The sequence below is a fragment of the Etheostoma cragini genome, chromosome 1 (genome assembly GCF_013103735.1).
Source record: "Etheostoma cragini isolate CJK2018 chromosome 1, CSU_Ecrag_1.0, whole genome shotgun sequence".
NCBI lineage: Eukaryota > Metazoa > Chordata > Actinopteri > Perciformes > Percidae > Etheostoma > Etheostoma cragini.
The window spans coordinates 28,941,021-28,954,988 of NC_048407.1; the positions used below are offsets into that span (position 1 = coordinate 28,941,021).

At 40.7% G+C, this 13,968-nt stretch overlaps 1 protein-coding gene across 1 annotated transcript; it reads right to left on the reverse strand.

Moving 5' to 3' along the window:
• Positions 1-4,547: 4,547 nt before the first annotated feature.
• Positions 4,548-13,405, reverse strand: gpib (glucose-6-phosphate isomerase b). The gene is made up of 18 exons (XM_034876077.1): positions 13,141-13,405; positions 12,484-12,574; positions 11,838-11,906; positions 11,449-11,568; positions 11,204-11,287; positions 10,884-11,030; positions 10,334-10,405; positions 10,191-10,235; positions 10,042-10,095; positions 9,399-9,459; positions 8,699-8,742; positions 8,420-8,572; positions 8,087-8,216; positions 7,785-7,861; positions 6,914-7,042; positions 5,941-6,016; positions 5,407-5,473; positions 4,548-4,967 (listed from the first exon to the last, which is right to left on the reverse strand). Exons 1-18 carry the CDS (start codon positions 13,257-13,259, stop codon positions 4,844-4,846), a joined length of 1,662 nt encoding a protein of 553 aa, XP_034731968.1. The 5' UTR covers positions 13,260-13,405; the 3' UTR covers positions 4,548-4,843.
• Positions 13,406-13,968: the final 563 nt, after the last annotated feature.

Sequence of the window (13,968 nt, forward strand, 5' to 3'; positions counted from 1 at the left end):
GCTCCTGCACCTGTACTGAGGATGAATCTTTACAAAGAAAATTCAAAACATGCACACCCTGTTGAGTCTCACATTTCAATTACAGTAGGCACAGCTGTATTTATAAGCCCTTGATGGTCACAGATAGACAGAGATACTTGGAGATGTAGATTTTGTGTGGGTGAACATAAAAGCGGTCTGCCCTCTGACTGAGCTCTGCTGTTAGCTAAACAGTGGTGTTCAGTGTGAGGAGCTCTCTGGTGTTGGTTGTCAGCTCCATGAGTTGGGGCACAAAGCACCCTTTATGTGTGTTAGAGTTCCACCCTGTGACTCAGGGAGCTGTGTGTGTGTGTGTGTGTGTGTGTGTGTGTGTGTGTGTGTGTGAGTGCAGAGGTAGTGGAGCCCCAGGGGATCCGCTGTGAGGTGAGCTCTGTTACACCGCACAAAAGAACACCTTCCCTGTGGAGCACACGGGTCCCTCTCCTGCCAGGAAATGAGTGAAAATATGCTCGCCACAGGATTACCTCATACACTCAGAATCTTTGGTTACTGACACTTTGTCCCCTTCCTGTAACAAAAATGTCAGCCTCCTGTTTGCTACCCTTGTCTGATTATTTGTTCACTAAACACCAAGTGTTTTGCAATTTTCAATCAAAGGTTTGCTCTTCATCACAGATGCGTGATATAGTTGTTTAGTAGATGAAAGCTTTCACACTTTTTGCTCTAAACATGTTCTCAAATCCTGAAATAAAGTGAAGTGTTTTATGTGTCAAGCTACAGCAGCCGTAGCAGAGATTAATATATGTTCACCATAATCCAGCTAATTCTGGTTTTATGTGACAATGTGAAACTGTCATCTCAGTACAATGGACATCAGAAAAAAACTCAGCAAATCAATCGGTGCAGCAGGACCAAAGATATCGTCTTTTTTATTCCATGCATTCTCCTTTTTTGTCACAACCTAGTGCCTACATTACCCACAATGCAACTTGACTTCAGACAGTTCTGGTTGGGGATTGAGCTCATGTAGCCTTTAGACGCTGGCCTCAAGCATGAGGAGCGGACTACAAATATCTGGTAAGCTCACTTCTTTCTCATTCCACACCCTCAGAAACTTCAGCCCCAACTGTCATCTTTTAAGTGACATCACTTAAGAAAATGGATCTACCTGGAGCCAGAAAAGGCTTTATACAACTTTTTTTCCAATGTGCAGTGGTTCCTAAAAGTTCCTGATGTCATCTGGGTTATCTTGGCTTGGACTTGAGACTCATCATTTTTTTTTGTTCTCAGAGTCTGCATTACAAACAGGAGGTGTGGAGATTGAATGATATCTACTAGCAATGGAGGATCTAATGAATTATGACATTGAGTTGCATCATAGGAAATTCAGGATGTATTGTTGTTGGAACTTGACCCCATTACTGGGATCTAAATGTCAAGATGTCTCCGCCTCTGCTTCAATTTGAACCAATCTTGTTTTTGTTGTGCAAAAAGGTGCAATTACCTTCATGACTGAAGTGTAGCAGTGTGTGGTTTAGTTGCTACTGTAGGGTTGTGCAATCAAAACTTATTTTTTTCACCCATAACAAACCATTCAGGCGTACCAATGATCCATTTTTTGTCCAAAGAAACAATGCAGAGTTGAGTGTGTTCTGGATCAGACTGAATACACTTTTCTATTTACTTTTATTAATGATATGCTGAGTCACATCAATAAAACAACCATAAACCACTGTGAGTGTTAAAAGAATTGATCCTACCAAAACACACAGTTGGGCATCAAACGTGTGATTTCAACTACTAGCCTTAAAAATGTGAGATACCAACTGTGCCTGTCACTGTGATCTTTATGATTTACCGTATCTCCAGCAGACCAACACAGGTTGAAATCAGCGTGGGAGTATGTCTTTTTTTTTTTTTTTTTTTTTATCTCACATTGTGTTGCTGAATGAGAGCCAGATGTCGGTTAGTAGATCTGTATTTCTGTTCAGGAGAGGCATCGAAGACAGAAATCTTACAGTGGATCTTCAAAAATGGTCTTCAAAAAGCCTAACCAGATAACCAGATAACTGACCTAGAGGCATCCCGGGAGGACAAACCAGCCCAGCTGTCTGTTAGTTTGCCAGAGGCAGTACTGTGAGGTCAAAGGCATCTCAAAGAAATTATTTAGATATGAAGCCTGCACATCTTTTTAAGTGATATTTAATACCAATACTTTACAATATTGTGTTTTTCTCACTTCAGAATATTTTGAAAGTTTTTTTCTCAGGAAGGTGGGAGCTGCATTACCCTTCACCTGATTGGTCACATAGATGTACAATAATATGGAACTATTGTTGTTGTATTTGTATAAGCAAGGGGGTCCAGTGTGTTGTGTTTTCCATGTGGACCCCAACAGCAACACATTTAAAGATGGATAAAGCTAATGGGGATCTAAAGAAACTTATTTAGGATGGGACATGGAGCCTGAGCAACAAGGGCTCAGCAGCCTCATGGGACTGCTGCTGGCTCCCTATGCTGCTATGCATGACGAGCTCTGCCCACGTACTTAAGTTAATCTTTATATAACTCCAGTAGTCGTGGGAAAAAATGAAGCTGGGCTTGACTCGATGGCCATTTCTTTTTACAGCCTGCAGGGCTTCTGTGTTACTGCTGTCAATGGCAGCCTCAGACTACAGACTGGGAACTTAAGAGGGACCTTTCACTGGGTTTGATATTAGGAAATGTGGTGTGAGTGTGTTCTGTGCTGGATGGGGTGGGTGTGGGGGTTGTCATGTGTTTGCAGGGATCATTTTTAGCCCAAGAGAATATGTTCCCTGAAGGTTCATGGGAGGGGAGGATGGTCATGCACATTAAAAGCATTCCAGTGAAGTTCAAGTGAGAATTAAAACTGGGGAGAATTGAAACTGGCAGCGGACCTGCAGGCTGCTTTTCTCCTCTGAGGCCAAGCTTACAAGCGTGTTTACATGCAAGGATGCTGACCCTCACACTGCTTCCTGCACTGTGGCACGATGAATACAAATGATGCAAATGTGTGGAGAACGAGCTATATCATTAACACTTGGTTATATACTAGTTAGTCAGTTCAGAAGAATCTCCAATTTTGCTCCTACCGTCTGACACCACCATGAACTTGGGACTGCACATTTGAAAGTGGCAGGAGGGTTACATTGCCATGGCAACCACCGCACTGGGGCAGGTTGGGACCCTGATCGTGCCAGGGGGAGGGCGGGGGACAGCAAAAAAATGACTGACAGGGCCAACCAATAAAGCATGAAGTGGAATGTGAGGTTGTGCAGTGCCATTGTTCAACAAACATCTCAGGAACGCGCACACGGAACCTTTTTCATGCTTTTCTTGCTGCTATTTGATTCTGCTCTCCAATGAACTAAGACTGGGCCTAATCACTTATTTCCTCATGACTTGCTGATTGTTTTTTCAACCTATTGCACCTGGCTTGAACAAATGGGAAGAGAGTCATGACACAGCAGTGGGTTGCAGATAATGTCTAAAGTTTGGACCCAAAACTGTGGATTCATGACTCAACTGACAGTCCTTTATAGATGAGTTTTATTCAAAAACTTGACACCATGTGGCCGGGGTAGTTCAGTGGGTAGAGCAGGTGCACATATGCATTGGGGCTAATGCCTCGATGCAGAGATGCAGGGTTTGAATCCGACCTGTTGTGATTTCCTGTATGTTGCCTTTCTCACCCAGCTGTCCTGTCCATTACAGGCGGAAAAGCCCCAAAAAATCTTTAAAAAAAAAAAGAAATTTGACAAGTTCTCTAAAACAATAAAATTAAAAAATTAGAAACTGAAGAGAATTTTGCTAATAATTTGCAACATCCTAAAAATGTTTTTTCCTATCTTCAGTCAAACTCACTTTCTTCTGTATCCTGTTTCATAGCCGTAGATAAAAAAAAAAAGGAGTTGTATTTGAAGTTAAGTATTGTTGCTTGGCAACAGCATTGAAAACCCAGCAGTGTCTGGGATCTTGGATTTTTTTTTTTTTTACTTTCTGTTTGTCCTCATACCCACTCTGTAATTGTACCTAGCAGTGAATACTGTATGAGGAGAATGAAAACATAGTGAAATAGACTTCATCTTGTTTAGTTGTCTCTCAAATATTAATTAGATGTGATTTGATGTCTATAGGAGAAATTCACCAGGCAAATTTTGTGTAAGCTTGACTGAAACATTTAATGATGCTTGAATGTAGAGCCAGTGAGGACTGGCTTTTAGTCCATATGCTGTTTAGTCCAGCTGTTTGTTTGTTTTTCTCTCTAAATGGATACTGTGGCGTCTGGGGATTTGTGGGGAGGAGCAGTGCAGATGGACTGACCTTTGACCCTTTGTTCTACTGAATAAATGGTAAATCACTGGGTGGCTGATTTGCTCCCAGTAATATAATCTGGCACTCTGATGCCATCTAGTGATGTGTTGCATACATAAACTCATGAAGTGTTTTAGCAGTACTTTAATGCACATTATTACAGTAATTTGTACCCTACAGCACGATGAACGGCTGTTTATTTTTGTTTTACTATTATGACTGACACTGAAATGGGTGTTGTGTAAAGATATTTATTCCAGAAACTATTATCTGACAGTTGAGAGACAGTGCGAGCACACACTCTGCCTTCCACAACTCTAATACAAAAAGCTTTTTCCCCTCACAGTGGTGAACGAACAAACATAGAATAGACAGCACTGTAGACAGTCACATTTTTCATAATGAAAGTAAAAACATATAGTGCTTCAGCTCCACTGCGTGGGAGTGACCAGCTGCCTCTACGAGCCTCCTGTCCCTGCAGCTAATGAGCTGATTAGATGGGTAATGGTCTGGAATAAAGTGTGGGGCTTCAGGCAAAGTTAGTCTTCAGGAAGTTGATGAGTCCGTTTGTGGAGGAGTCGTGGGAGTGGACCTCTGCGCTGTCCTTGAGATCTGCCTCAATCTTCTTGGCGAGCTGTTTGCCCAGTTCGACTCTGATAATGCGGAGACACAAACGCAAGACAGACGACAAAAAAACAAACAGAACACGTGGTCAGTGTTCGACAGGTGAGGTTGGGACAGAGATGCACCTTCCCCTTCAATGCAAAGCATTCAATGACACAAGTTATTTTAACAAGTTCAACTCTATAATCCCAGATTAAAAGAGCTGAATGAAAATATACTGTACATATAATTAATACAAAACAATCCTAATGTTGTGTTAATTAATATTTTGAAAGTTGTTTCTCAGGAAGGTGGGAGCCGCATTCTTGGAAGGGTTTAATATATATGATGAAGATGTTTGCGATGACTGAAATAGTCAAACCCAAGACTCCTTTTTTTACAACGGGGGTTACACAATTTGAGCTGCTCAGTAGTTCATATAGGGCAGTGTATAATGTATAAGTATGGGTATAGTAAAGGCTGTCTCACCCCCATTGGTCAAAACTGTTGATCTCCCACATGACACCCTGGATGAAGATCTTGTGCTCATACATCGCTGTAAGATAAGAATAATCATGATCACAACAGCAAAAATGACTGCAGAGGGGGAACGTGGTTGTGAGTTTTACATTCAATGGGATTTCAGAGTAATAAAATAAATAGTAACACTTTTCTGACTGTCAACAGACATTGCATTACTGCACACTGTGTGAAATGTTATTACGCAAACTGAGTCGGAGTGCAAGTAATAATCGTGTGTATATATATACGTATATATATATATATATATATATATATAAATAATGTGTAAGTATGTGCCGTACAGTATTTCTGGAAATGTTTTTTATTGGGACTTTAATTTGGACCATAGGGAGGGTAGCCATGAGCTAAAACACATCCAAATAAACAAACAGAACTACCTGTACAACCAGCAACAATGACAGTGCTGCACCATTTTATCCAACAGCTTCATTTTAGTGTCATCAGGGGCTGTAAGTTACCAGAAACATAGTTTGCTCTCACCTATAAGGGCTCCAAGTGTGTATGGGCTAAGTTTTTTGAAGATGATTGAGTTGGTTGGCCTGTTTCCTTGGAATACCTGTGTTAAACAAATAGAAGAATGTCATAATACATAACTTTGTGCATTCCATTATCCCCAATGTTCTTCATGATAGGTTTTTTGATAGCTATGGTTAGTCGTGGTCACTGGAGGGCACTACCTCCAACGCTTTCTTACTCTGGTCCTAATCTGTGGTTTGCACTTCCTCATGTCAAACATGACTCATTTTGTATGAGTAACAGTATATTACGCCCTCTCCACTTAAATTCAGGTTTAATTTTGGTATCATTGTTATGAGAGCTCATTCTCTGAGTGAGACTCTGAAAGTCAGTTTCTTCTTGATATCAAGGTCAAGGTCAAGGTCAAAGTTTATTTCTATAGCACATTTACAAACAGTCGCTACTGCCTCAAAGTGCTGTACAAATATAGATAACATAAAATAAAAGCATAATGAATAACCGGAAAATTACATCTAAAACAGAATAAGCAAAAAACTAAAAAGACAGACAACAGTTAAAAACTTTGCTTAAATCAATAGCAATAAAATGTCACAGCTCAGCTTGTGTTAAAAGCCAGTGCAAAAAGCTGAGTTATTTTAAAAGTGATTTAAAACTCTCAACAGAGATAGCTGCTCTAATGTAGAGAGGGAGAGAATTCCAGATCTTAGGACCTTCTACTGAGAAAGCTCTGTCCCCTCTGGTTTTCATTCTGGTTCTGGGACAGTCTAAAAGCAACTGGTCAGCAGACCTACATGCTCTGACTGGAGTGTGCAAAATCAACATATCAGATACATATGATGGTGCCAGGCCATTAAGAGATTTAAAAACATCAATAAGATCTTAAATGGATTCTAAAGATGACAGGCAACCAGTGGAGAGACGACAGTACAGGGGGGATGTGGTCACTGCGCCTTTTTCATGACTTTTTTTTACTTACTTTGTGTGGCAGGATTTTCTCCAGAGCTTCTCCGCTCAGGCCGCTGGCCTCCAGCTCCTTCTTGGCCTCCTCTGTGGTCTTACCCTTCATCAGAGCTTCTGTCTGGGCCAGGAAGTTAGCCAGCAGGATCTAGGGCCACATCCAACACACACCTTCAGCTACAGTATAGTACAGTGTATGTTTTACAGTGAGTATAGAAGTCAGTCTTGCAACCCAGTAGTCTCTGTGTTGTACTCTAATTTGTTGACACATTGTCTTTCAGATCTGTAGCTGATTCGTTGCTATAAGATGTAGTTTTTTTTAAATCTTTTTTTTTTTTTTTTTTACAGTGTTCTCATGCATCTTTCCAATAATACACATTCAGTTAAACCTGTCAGCAAAGGGGTTAGGGTCCAAACAACCCTCTTGGGTCTCACATACAGTAAGTTATGTCACTTCATATGGCTTGTGGTGGTAGATTCTTTGACCTTTCAGCATGATCTCGCCAAAATATGTATTCCTCAGGTTTTCCAGGTAATTAATACGCACACACTAACTTTACACCACTGCAGCGGTAGCTCAGATCACTATTTCACAATTTGGGGATAAAAATTTCTTAGAGGTCACAAGATGATCTTTGCTGTCTGTGACACAATTTAGGAAATGTGAAAAACTATATCTTGACTTCATTCAGTGAATAAATACACTGGCATACAACTCAATGCTCAATACTTGATAACACAAACTTATCAACAAGAAAAGGAAACAAAAATCATTTATAGAGCTGTGCTAAATTAACCAAGGTGAGGAACTTTATCAAGACCACACTAGAGGTCTGTAACCATTCAACACACTGTTTGAGACAGAGACAATCCTCTCACACAAGTGGTACCTTGTGGTGCAGGTTGTCCCTGATGGGATGCTGTGACTGAGCTGGGATCAGGAAGTCAGAAGGAACCATGCGTGTTCCTGAATTGGACACAGTTGGACTGCTTTAGTGGTACATTTATATACGCACACGTTTATTTCATTCTTTTTATACTTACAAGTGACTCACAGACTCATGGCATGGGGCTAACCAGCCAGCAATGCTACCAGTAAAGATAGGTTAAAGATGATAGAATACTTGTTGGTAAAATCTAGAAACTCTGAAATACGTTGCTGTAATTGAATGATGCTCTTTGGTGATTTTACCTTGATGGATGAGCTGGTAGAAGGCATGCTGTCCATTGGTTCCTGGTTCTCCCCACACTATCGGCCCAGTGTGGTAGTTTACACGTGCTCCATGGTTAGTGATGTACTTTCCATTTGACTCCATGTCACCCTAGATAACAAATCCTTATCACAACAGGTCTCCCTGATCGGTGTGGACTGTTAACACAGCCATCGTGTTGCTCTCTCAGTCTGCATACCATGATCATACTTATCTTTTGAATAACTTATTAAACAATATAAAATACTACTTATAATCTTCTCTTGGATGATCTTGCAAAGGCCTGTGAGGCCTGCAGCACTGTGGGGGCAGACCTGTTGGAAGTAGGCAGTGAAGCGGTGCATATACTGGTCGTAGGGCAGCATTGCGTGGGTCTCAGCGTGGAAGAAGTTGATGTACCAGATGCCCAGCAGAGCCAGCAGCACAGGAGCGTTCTTGTCCAGAGGAGCAGTGCGGAAGTGGTTGTCCTGCAGGAGAGGGAGGCAGGCTAATTTACATCCATGTGTTCTGTAACCTTTCCCCGGGAAAACTCATATAAATAGTTATTTTACACCACAGAGGTGGAGGACTGAAGGTGTTGGAGAAGTACCTACCATCCAGTGAGCTCCTGAAAGAAGCTTTTCATAATTGTCATAGCCTGAAGAGGAGAGGAGATGTGACAGAAAGGTTTACTACTGAGTAAACTATTGATTAAACAGCTGAACTGATTATTACTGCTTGTTTTTATAATGAAGCTTGAATTTTCAGTGTGTCTCCACAACAAAATCAGCAAGAACAGGTTCTATAAATGTACTAAAGCCACTGTGTGGAGACTTTTTAGCCATGCTAGCAAGGGGTAGAAATGATCCCTTGGCTTTTGATTCCATCAGGTCTAAACAGGGTGTCAAACACTTTGGTTCACGATTAAATAGCTGCAAAACTAATGACATTCCCATTAGCCTCAGCTGTAATTTGTGTTTAGTGGTAATTAGCAATATAGCAGGTTAACACAATGTTAACATGGCAGATACAGTATTATACCTGCGGAACATCAGCATTTTAGAATTAGTTAGAATTCAGACGTTAGCGTGTTAACATGTTCTCAAAGTACTGCTATGCATGACTACAACACGTTACGTCATTATGGGCTTTGTAATAAGAGGGAAGATGCTTGCATTGCTGTCTGCCACAGAGTTGTTTTTGATACTACTGGGATGCGCCAAAGTCAGATAGTCAAAAATTCAAAATAAAGGGGTGTTGAATAATTTGATTTTGCTGTAAAAAAAATACAAAAAGTGTTTTCACTGGACATACCAATGTGCAGGGCAATGGCCATTCCAATTGCAGACCACAAGGAGAAACGACCGCCAACCCACTAGAAGAAAAAAGAAAATGCTAAAAATCATTTGCAAAATGTAGGTTTTTAATCAAAGACAAATGATCTTTGCACACAACAGAAGGTGCTGGTAACCGCGAACAGAAACACTCATGCAATTAACCATAAGTATAAATTTGTGTGTTGTACTACTTGTACGATCCGGACGAAAAATGCCTTTGATTTTTTTGTCCTGTCCTGTTGGTCAACATTTTTTAACTCTCGGGACAGAAAATACTGTATACTTTCGACATGTAATGAGTGTAAAACACTGGCAGTCATTATTTCTATGACATAATGGACATATTATAGCTGCAACCTAATGCAGCTTGCTGACCTTTGAAGCAACCCAGCCTTTACAGTAACCTCTGCAAGAGAGAAGGTTGTTACCAATAATAACTGAGTCTGATGAGAGAGGCTTCTGATTACCCAGCAGCTGCGGGCCAGAGCATCTGTCCCACCTACTTCACAGGTCAAAAGCCTAGCCTATTTATACCCGCTGCCTACGGCCCCCATCAAAGTCTGTGGATGAGGAAAGGACCTGCTGTACACAGGCCGAGTTAAGGCTAAAAGAGCACTCACATCCCAGAACTCAAACATGTTCTCTGTGTCGATGCCGAAGTCTTTCACTTTAGGCTAAAGGGGGAAACAGAGAAAAGCCGGACAGTTAGGATCAGATGTCTGGACAGAAAGAGAAGGTTTACGCTGTAAAGTTGTGTTTTGTGACTTACTCCATTTGTGGAAAGGGCCACAAAGTGCTTAGCAACCGCAGCTTTCTGTTGAAACATAGAGAAGATAGGGTTGAAGGTTATCAATCGGCTACCTAACATAATGCTGCTGCTGCTGCTGCTATCTGAGGCGGCTACATACTCACATCTTTGGCATGCTCAAGGAACCATTCTTTGGCCGACTCAGCATTGGTTATGGTCTCTTGGGTGGTGAACGTCTATAAATGGAGAATTAGACAGACAAAATACATAGACAGCCAAGTATTAAAATACATATAAAGCAACTAAACTTATGGTACAGATCTACCTGCAAAAAAGAAACTAGAGAATTTCTGCACCAAATGACAACAGAAAAATAAAGAATCTCATTGTCTGTGCTTGGCCATGCTGTTGGATATTTAATTTGACTAAATGTGAAATAAAAGCAATTCCTTGAATGGATTATCGATTGAGTTTTTATGGAATAACTGTAAATAACAGATAATCTTATAGCTGTTGCTGTTCCTGGACTGAACTCAAGCAGATTCATCTGCCTGAGTGGAAGCTTGATTTACAACTGGACCGTCTATGTAAGATTTACTAGAAACTAATGATGCAAACATGAATATGAATTCAAAGGCATTTATTTCTTCAGATGTGAGATGTTAATCTGGTGCGTTTAAAAAAAAAAAGCTATACTCTGTGTAAACCAGCTACCTTGGATGCGATGATGAAGAGAGTTGTCTCAGCGTTCAGCTGTGCCAGGGTTTTGGCGATGTGCGTTCCATCAATATTTGAAACAAACCACACACGCGGTCCACCCTTTGAGTAAGGTTTCAGGGCCTCTGTCACCATCAGGGGGCCCTGCCAGTCAAATCAATTCAAGTTCAAAGTTAAGACTAGATAAGATAAAACTGTGGCTCACCTCACAGGAGGGACTGTGTGTGGCTGTAAAAGGACATAGCAGTAAAAGCTGTGATGGCTCATTGAAATTCTGCAATAAAATGCATTGAAATCTTTCCAGAAATTACACTCACAAGGTCAGATCCTCCAATGCCAACATTGACAACATCTGTGATGGCTTTTCCTGTAAAACCCTTCCACTCACCGCTGCGAACTTTCTGCAACAGACAAACGCAATCATTGTAAACATTATGATGGCTGCATTAAACCTTCTTGAGCCGGATAGCTAAGCATATACTGGGAAATGTGTGAACTCCAGTGCACTAAAGGTTTGGGATTTTGCATCTTTCTGTTTATTTTATTTATTTTTTTAACTCACATGACAGAAGCCCTTTATCTTCTCAAGAACTTTGTTGACTTCTGGCATCACATCCTTGCCATCAACCATGATGGGAGTGTTGGAGCGGTTCCTCAGAGCCACATGGAGCACAGCGCGGCCCTTTATATCCCCAGCACCAGGAAAGAAAACACACACAGTACTCTTGGCTGCTTATTTTGTTGGTGATCAAGGAGTAAAAAATGTTTCCGCTGTTGAATTCACTGTTTTCAATGTAAATTTTTTAACAAGCCAAAAAGCATATGTTCAAGCGTCTCAGGATGTAGATTCTGTGTCAGTGGCTGTTTCACCCCACCAGGATAAATGTCCAGAGGTAAACCCTGCCTTACCTCTGGACAAGTTAAAACTGACATGTGGTAAAAAATTAGCACCTCAGTGAAGTTGATCTTCTCTCCAGTGAACATTTTCTCTCTGGCAGCTTCAATGCCTCTTGACTTGGCCTGAAAAATAAAAATACATGTTATAACTTAATGTATACTCTTTATTGATCCCAAGTGGGGAAATTACAATTTACATTCTTTTTTGTTACTAATCCCTTCAAAAAGGCCTGAAATACACACACATCAAAGACCTATTAATGCCCAAATGGAGAGATGTCAGAGTGAGTGGGCTGCATGTTTGGGACCAGCGCCCTGAGCGGGTACGGTGCCTTGCTCAAGAGCGGCATCTCTCCAGCTGCCAATCCACACTCCGTACTTAAACGAGCGACCCTCCAGTTCCCAACCCAACTCCCTATGGACTGAGCTACTCCCACCCCAAATGTTGGATGGCATGTTGTGGCTATGATTCAAATTAATGATCAATTCCTCCAATCAATGCATTCAACATGGGTACATAAAAATATATTTTGTTACGTTTTTGTTAGAAGAAGCCTATATCAGATAAATGGACCCCCACTTCCATCTTGCTGCAAGGACTGATGGGATTATCCTCTTACAGTTGCCCATATCAGATCATAATCCAATTATATTATTAGTAAACAATAAGTAAGTCGTTTTAGGATGGAAATGAATTTACCAGATCAATCAACATCTTCATGACTTCATCAGTGATAAGATTCTTGGAGTAATCCAGAAGAATGTCTCCATCCTCAGTTTTCATTCTTAGGCTGTCCAAACAGAGAAAGACATCAGCGACCACAACAAGAAATATTGTGACATTTTGATTCAGAATTCAGATCAAGGCTTACACTTTAACATCCTTATCCAGGTAAGATAAGCAGATACATATTGCATGATCATAACAGGCATACATGGGGGTCAATGTTTAGTCTTCTTGCTTAAATTGTAAAATGAATAGTCAAAATGTCAGTGTAGACTAGAACAAAACCTGTACATTTGGACAATAATGAATGTATGAAAGTACAGAAAATCACAACTACTGTCACATTTTGACTGAAAACAAACAATATCCAAACAAACAAAGTATGATTGTGTGGTCAAGTGGTGGTTTGACCGCAAGTTTTCAGTATTATGTAATGACCCTGCACAGTTTGCAGAGAAGGAATGCATCAGAGCATTATCAAAATGAATTTGACTGGCAACAGATAATAGACAGAGCATAGTCACACTTTTATTACAGCTAATTTACATACAAACAAATATCTACATTTATCTCATATATCAACTACCTGTGCAAACTGCTTTTCAACATAAGTGTAATTGGTATGCATACCTGAGCTTGTTGAATCTCTCTTTGTCAGCCTCAAACATGTGCCTCATGTTGAGGTTCAGGGCGTGGGCTGTGTACCAGTCCTGCAGCTTTTGGAAATTGGGGTCCTGTGTGAGTCCCATGGTGTCCCGAGGGGCTTCCTGTTCTCCGCTATGCTCAACTAGCCTGGCTGAGTGGGGCCAAGCAGGTCAGGGAAAAGCTTTTTGAAGGGCATTCAGACCAGACCCACACTTGCCCCTCCTACAAGAGACACACTATTTTCAGGACCCGTGCATGTCCCACCTCCACACTGTCCTGCAGGGTTACAGTGTATGCTGATAGGGAAGCGTCATCAGTACTGCAACTCAGTGGCATGTCGTTCACATGGTACATACAGTATTGTGGTTCGTTCTTCTGCTGCACTTAAATTCTTTTGAAATAAACAGTAGCTGTGGATATTATAAATAGTCATTGCACAATGCATCATCACTGACATTACAAACAGTGTATCATGGTTGCCAAATATTGTATTATATAGAGATACATTCATTTGTATAAAAGTATCTAATACCCTAATTAACAAAGTATAAAAGTTGACAACAAGTTATTACTTATTGAATGCATGTATTTTTACACTATACAAACCCCATGAACCTCAGCCAAAAACAACTCCAGCAGCAATTTGTGGACCTCCACGCCCCCAAGTGACCGTTTTTAAAAAGGAATGTAGTGCTGGATGTAATATTCTCTCTCAAACAATAGAGGGCGGGAAAAGCTTAGTATAGTTAGAACAGATTATTCTTTTTCAGGCATAGTCAGAGTGGTATATCAAAACGACAAGAATAACATTAA